Here is a 6,547-nt window from a genome sequence, read left to right as displayed (position 1 = left end):
AAAACCTAATTCGAGTCCCTTTACGTCTGATCGTTAGGGTGACCTCCATGTGCACTTTTCACTGTGCTTTACTTGGGTCCAGGACTTCATTCAGTTCCTCCTTATACTTTGTTAGCAAATCACCGGCCCTACCCCACCCTGGACCAGACCGGGACGTTGCCTAGAGGCCCTAAGGTGGTCCTACGGGATAGGTCAGGGGTTTGTGAGTGTCCTTAGCTAGGGAGCTCCTGGTTCAAGTTTGACCTTCTTCCAAGGACCAGCGTGTGGGACAGAGGAGGGGCTGGGTGCCCAGCTGCTGGTGCTTCCCTAACCCAGGCAGCCTTCCAGGTGTTTGAGAACCCACCTGTGAGTGCAGCGTCATTACAGATAACACAAGAGAGTCATTCTTGAATGCCCTCCTGAATGCCCCCCTCACTTCCTGCCTGACTGTGGATGGGCCTTGCTCTGTGGGCGGGAGGGGGTGGCTGTGTGACTTCCTGGGGCCTGCAGTAACAAGTGACCACAGGCTAGGGGGCTTAAGAGACATTTATTCCTTCCCAGCTCTGGAGGCCAGAAACTCAAGATCAAGTCCGAGGGCAGGGTTGGTTCCTTCTGGAGAGTTCTGGGGGAGAATCCATTCCATGCTTCTCTCCAGCCCTTGGTGTCCCCTGGCTTGTGGCTGCATGTCTCTGGTCGCTGCCTCTGTTGTCACATGTCCTTCTCGCTGTGCGTCTGCTTTCTCTTCTTATAAGGACACCACTCATTGGATTGAGGGCCACCCCAATCAAGCGTGGTATCATCTTAACTAATTATAGCCCAATTTCCAAATAAGGTCCCATTCTGAGGTTCTGGGTGGACGTGAGTTTTGGGTGACCCGGTTCACCCCAGGACAGGTAAGCACAAGGAGGGGTGGGTGGGTGGACTGCTGGGGGGGGGGGGGGCTTTGGGCAGTCTGGTGTGTACAGGCCACAAGATGCCACGTGTGGAACGCCCCTGCAGCCCTGCCAGAGACGACCAGCACAGGCTGTCATTTGGACTAGTCTGGAACCCACTCTGGGGTCAGGCTAAGCCTCAGGAGCACATGACAACTGGGGATCACTGCCGCCAGGGCTGGGCCTGCCTGGAAAGGCACAGAGAGCAGGAGGTCGGCTCCAGCGTCCCCATGGGCCCTTAGCCTTGGCCTGGGTCAGGCGTGGGACCTCACCCATCCCCTCCTTCTCTCTGTTCTCACCTTCCTGGTCACGCAGCTCTTCTCCCAGGTCACCTCCTGCAGGACACTTTGCCATCAGAGGCTGAAAGGGGGGCCATGTGCCTTGTCGGGGTCCTCCAAGGCTCTTCATCCAGAGTCCCCAGGGGCGGGGGCTCTGGGCTGGCCACCCTCCTCGAACCAGTTGTGGAGGGAGGCTGGGGACTCTGTGTGACCTGGAAGGCTCACTCAAGGCTAGGTGGGCCGGCGGAAGCTGAGCAGAGGCTGGTGGTTGAGGTGGAAGAGTCCTGGGGCTCCTCGTTTCTGGCAGGATTCACTGGGACTGGCCAGGTCCAGCCTGGAGGGGCTCTCGCCGTGGTCGCCCCCGCCCACCCCTGGCTTAGGTGCCGAGGAAGGGAGCTGGGCTCCGTCCCTGGCACCCTGCCTGTGACCAGTGGGCCTTGCGTTTCCAGAGCAATGAATGATATTGGGGACTATGTTGGTTCCAATCTGGAGATATCCTGGCTTCCCAACCTGGATGGCTTGATAGAGGGCTATGCTCGCAACTTCCGGCCTGGCATTGGAGGTGAGGGCGGCCAGTGGGGGCACGGGGGAGTCTTCTGCGTCCGGCTGTGGGGGTGAGCCCTGCCGGCCCTGGGCTGGCTCCCTCAGGGGGTGCGTCTGTGGTCCCCAGGGCATGTGTCACACCTCGACGGTAGCCCCCCGCCCCCAGGAGACAGCTGGGAAGGTGGGTCTTCTCAGAAGGGTCTCGTGGCAGACTCTCTCCAACATGGTCTTCCCTGCAAAACCCTGGCTGACCCCTGTCCTGCCTGCCTGGGCTTGCACTGGGTGGGGAGCCTGGCTTCAGCCTCTTCCCTGCAGGGCCTCCTGTGAACGTGGCCCTCGCCATCGAGGTGGCCAGCATCGACCACATCTCAGAGGTGAACATGGTAGGTGCTGGTCAGCCTCCACCCACCCCTGGCTGTGGGCCCCCACGAGAGGAGCGGGGCTGACGGCCAGTGTCCCTTCCCGCCTCCCACTGCAGGAATACACCATGACCGTGTTCCTGCACCAGAGCTGGCGGGACAGCAGGCTGGCCTACAACCACACCAACGAGACCCTGGGCCTGGACAGCCGCTTCGTGGACAAGCTGTGGCTCCCGGACACCTTCATTGTGAATGCCAAGTCCGCCTGGTTCCACGACGTGACTGTGGAGAACAAGCTTATCCGGCTGCAGCCTGACGGGGTGATCCTGTACAGCATCCGGTGAGCCCTGGACCGGCCCCCCCAAGATGCTCAGACGGGAGCCCGGATGGGTCGTCCGTCCTCTGGCGGCGCCCCATACCGCCTGGTAACGGCAGCTGCAGAGGCGGCCGTGGGAAGAAGCCCACGGATGCAGCTCTGTGGCCAACACGGTGGCTTTTGGTTTTTCACGTGGGGGTGAAATTCACATAACATACAATTCACCATTTGAACGTGAAGGATCCAGTGGCATTTAGCACGTTCTCAGTGTTGTGCAAACATCCCGTCTGGCTCCAGAAGGTCTCATTCCCCAGGAAGGAGACCCCACGCCCATTAGTGCTCGCTCTCCATCCGTCCGCCCGCCCCACCGACCTCACCTTCCGGATAAAGTGAATCATACAGCGCGTGACTTTCTGTGTCTGCCTTCTGTCCTTTACCCAGCACAGTGTTTTTGAGGGTCATGGTGTTTACCGGGATGTCATTTCTGTTTACGGCCGAGTAACCTTCCACCACATGGTATCCACTCATCCGTCCGTGGACACTGGACCGTTTCCACTTTTTTGGCTATTGTGTGTTGAGCTGTCCCGAACATACATGTGCATGTATGAATATGTGTTTTCTGACCTGTGTCTTTTAAAAACAGAGTTAGCGGCCAACATTTTAAAAACCAGGAGATTAAAAAAATCTGGGGGGTGGGGCAGGAGGGCCTCAGGATTTCGGGAGCTGGCCTCGCTCCTGGAGGCCTCACCAGCATGTTGTCTGGGCAGAATCACCTCCACGGTGGCCTGCGACATGGACCTGGCCAAATACCCCATGGACGAGCAAGAGTGCATGCTGCATCTGGAGAGCTGTGAGTGCCCCTCCGGGGCCGGGCAAGGGGCTCTGCTCAGCACCTGTGCTGCGGGGGGAGAGGGGACTCGGGCTGCCAGGGACCTTTGCAGCCGGCCTGGCTCGGGGACAGGGAAGCGTCTGGGATAGGACTTGTGGAGCGAGGAGCCTGGGCTGAAGAGAAGGCAGAGAGGGAGCTGGAAGGCCTGGGCGGCCCGACCCTCTTCCCACGGGTCACAGACGGGTGTGCAGCCCGGACAAGGCATGTATTTGTGTCATCGAGCCAGCGTAACAGCCCCTGCGAGTCCCCTAGAGATGGCGGCCTGCCCTTTCTCCAGCTCTCCTGGTCCTGTCTGCCTGCCGGAGGTTGGGCATGGCCACAGGCCTTCTCGACCCTGGCTGGGTGTCCTGTGCTGTCCCCTGCCCCCTGTGCCGGGGGACACCACCTGGGGCTCTCCTGCAGATGGCTACTCATCCGAGGACATCGTGTACTACTGGTCTGAGAACCAGGAGCAGATCCACGGGCTAAACAAGCTGCAGCTGGCCCAGTTCACCATCACCAGCTACCACTTTGCCACGGAGCTCATGAACTTCAAATCGGGTAACGCGGCTTCTCGCGGCCTCTTCATGGGAGCCTGGCTCGCGGGCTTCTAGCGCTTTTAACCAAGCCGTTAGTTGGCTCTGAGGACCCCCTGAGGATGCCCCTGGAAAAGCACTGATGGGCACAGGCTGCACCCGACCGAGGGACTCAGGGCGCCACAGTGCAGATATGGGTCAGGCTCTCTCTGCCTTTTTCCTCGGCCCTTGGTTGCTTCCTGCAGGCTCTCAGTGCTTGCGGTTTGGGGGGGACACGAAGGGTGTGGGGCTCACCTGGGGCTGCCTTTGTCCTGACCCCTCCTGCCCCTTCCCAGCTCTTACTGCCTGCTCATTGGTGCCAGCCAGCCCAGCTGGCTCTTTCCTTTCGCTTGGCTGGGCTCCAGGGAGGGCTGGAAGAGCTGGCCACACTCCGGGAGAGTGCCCTGGGCCAGTGCAGCACTGGGATCTTTCTCCTCTCCTGCCTCCGGGTGGCCCTGCCTCTCTCCCAGGACAAGGCCCAGGGCACAGGAGACTCCTGATCCATCAGGCTGTGTGGGGAAAGTGGGGAAGGCAGGGGTGTGAGGCTTGAAGTGGTGCCCCCCTCTGTGCCTGCCAAGCCCTCCTCTCCACCCGCACCCCCTGCCCCCCGGTGCCACAGTGTGTGGTGGGTCAGGTCCCAGCAGGGAGTGTTTCTCCCGCAGCTGGTCAGTTCCCTCGGCTCAGCCTGCATTTCCATCTCCGGAGGAATCGGGGCGTCTACATCATCCAGTCCTACATGCCCTCCATCCTCCTAGTTGCCATGTCCTGGGTCTCCTTCTGGATCAGCCAGGCAGCGGTGCCCGCCAGGGTGTCTCTAGGTACGGGGCGCTGACCTTTCCTCCGAGGGAGCTGGCGAAAGGGCGGGAGCCCAGGAGCAGGACGCCAACCCTGCTCCCCATGAGCCCATGTTTTGCCTTCCAGCCCCTTGTTCCAAGCCAGTGGCCAGCCAGGCCTGGTCACAAGAGTCTGAATTTCACTTGGGCTTGGGGCAGGGGTGGGGAGGGCAGGGAGGTGGCAGGGGCCCCAGCAATGGCACCACCCATTCCCGGCAGGCATTACCACGGTGCTGACCATGACCACGCTGATGGTGAGTGCCCGCTCTTCCCTCCCGCGGGCCTCGGCCATCAAGGCGCTGGACGTGTACTTCTGGATCTGCTACGTCTTCGTGTTTGCTGCGTTGGTGGAGTATGCCTTTGCCCACTTCAATGCTGACTACCGGAAGAAGCAAAAGGCCAAGGTCAAGGCCACAGAGCAGAGAACAGAGGTGAGGCTGAGCCTGTGGGCGCTCTTGTGTTCAGCACCAAGGACAGCCCCCCATGCCCTCCACACACACCCCCCGCCACCGACACAGAGGGGCAGTGCTGGTGGGGCCACTCTTCCCGGGACCGACTCAGGACCCTCTGCCTACTGCTCTGGGGGGTTCGCTTGCAGCCCCCGGGCACAGGAGAGCAGGCCCTGCCTGCTGCTGCTCACGGCGACACTTGCCGAGGGACTCAGCCGTGGCCCGGGTGGGGGGTCCTGGAGCGGAGCCCGCCCTTGGCTCAGCCCTGCCCCGTCCCCCTGTGCAGATGGACGTGAAGAATGCCATTGTACTCTTCTCCTTGTCGGCCGCTGGCGTCACCCAGGAGTTGGCAGTGTCCCGCCGGCCCTGCCGCACGCCTGGGAACCTCATGGGCACCTACAGGTGTGTGGAGATGGAGACGGGGGAGGCCAAGAAGCGGGGCGGGCGCCGCTCGGGGGGCCAGGGAGGCCTCCGTGGGCTTTTTAAGCCCATCGACGCAGACACCATCGACATCTACGCCCGCGCAGTGTTCCCTGCTGCCTTCGTGGCGGTCAATGTCGTCTACTGGGCAGCCTACACCATGTGAGGCTGCAGGTACCTATCCCGGATAGGCTGCTTCACCTATCCTGGAGCCCACGGCCACCGGGCGAAAGGCTCTCGGGTGGATCTGCCCCCTCTGCCTGTTTCGAAGGGGGCGTGACAACAGGCCGCGTGAAACAAGAGGAAAGCCTCGGCCTCCCTAAGTACCCCAGGCGCTGTCCCCACCATCACCTGGAAGACCACCCGGGGCTCTCCCACGCACCTCTCCTGCAGACCCCCGGCCCAGCTCCCCCTTAGCGGCAGGGTCCACCTGACCCAAGGCTGAGCCAGGCAGGCTCGTGGCCTCTGGGAAGCTATGCATTTGACTCACAAAACAATCCTGATTCTAGGCACTTGCTCTGTGGGCTTGGGACCGGGTCACGGGAGGAGGCTGGGAGTGGGCGGTGCTACTTTCTTGGTAAAGCGGTGGAGAAGGGCGTCCATGGGCCTTTGGTCCCAGCATGAAATAAAACAAAGCGTTTGGCTGCTGGCTGCGTTCTCTGTTGCTGCGGCTGGGCCGTGGCCGCACCCTGGCTGCCCGGAGAGCTGTTCTGGAGCTGGGGGCTCCATGGGCTCGAGACAGAGGGGCTTGGAGCTGTGTCCCAGAGGTGAGCCATGTGGCCACGTCCTTGGGCCTTGGTGGGAGGGGCAGAGGTGCAGGGTCCTGGAGAGAGGCTCGAGGAGTCACTCCCTCCCCCCTTGGTCTCTTGGTCCCGTGGCCAGGGTGCCATTACACTGCCTTCTCGGATGTGGCAATGGGTAAAAGGGGGCCACTGAGTCCCCAGTTCCCACCACGCACATGGGGTGACACGGTTGCAAGCAGGGTGATGGGAGTT

At 61.5% G+C, this 6,547-nt stretch overlaps 1 protein-coding gene across 1 annotated transcript; it reads left to right on the top strand.

Moving 5' to 3' along the window:
* Positions 1-901: 901 nt before the first annotated feature.
* GABRD (gamma-aminobutyric acid type A receptor subunit delta) lies at positions 902-6,201 on the top strand. The gene is made up of 8 exons (XM_040466722.1): positions 902-1,751; positions 2,048-2,115; positions 2,211-2,431; positions 3,175-3,257; positions 3,699-3,836; positions 4,513-4,668; positions 4,903-5,114; positions 5,419-6,201. Exons 1-8 carry the CDS (start codon positions 1,286-1,288, stop codon positions 5,716-5,718), a joined length of 1,644 nt encoding a protein of 547 aa, XP_040322656.1. The 5' UTR covers positions 902-1,285; the 3' UTR covers positions 5,719-6,201.
* Positions 6,202-6,547: the final 346 nt, after the last annotated feature.

Source organism: Herpailurus yagouaroundi, unplaced genomic scaffold (assembly GCF_014898765.1).
Source record: "Herpailurus yagouaroundi ecotype Mexico unplaced genomic scaffold, PumYag 65337, whole genome shotgun sequence".
Lineage (NCBI taxonomy): Eukaryota > Metazoa > Chordata > Mammalia > Carnivora > Felidae > Herpailurus > Herpailurus yagouaroundi.
Note: the sequence above shows the minus strand (reverse complement) of the source record. Positions and strands in the feature narration are given on the sequence as shown.

What these genes read in the sequence shown, in the direction of transcription:
- GABRD (XM_040466722.1), top strand. Translation starts at nt 1,286, where the DNA reads ATGTGCCTTGTCGGGGTCCTCCAAGGCTCTTCATCCAGAGTCCCCAGG. An exon ending in CTTCCGGCCTGGCATTGGAG is followed by an intron (nt 1,752 to 2,047) that starts GTGAGGGCGGCC and finishes TCTTCCCTGCAG; the next exon opens with GGCCTCCTGTGAACGTGGCC. An exon ending in GCTCATGAACTTCAAATCGG is followed by an intron (nt 3,837 to 4,512) that starts GTAACGCGGCTT and finishes TTTCTCCCGCAG; the next exon opens with CTGGTCAGTTCCCTCGGCTC.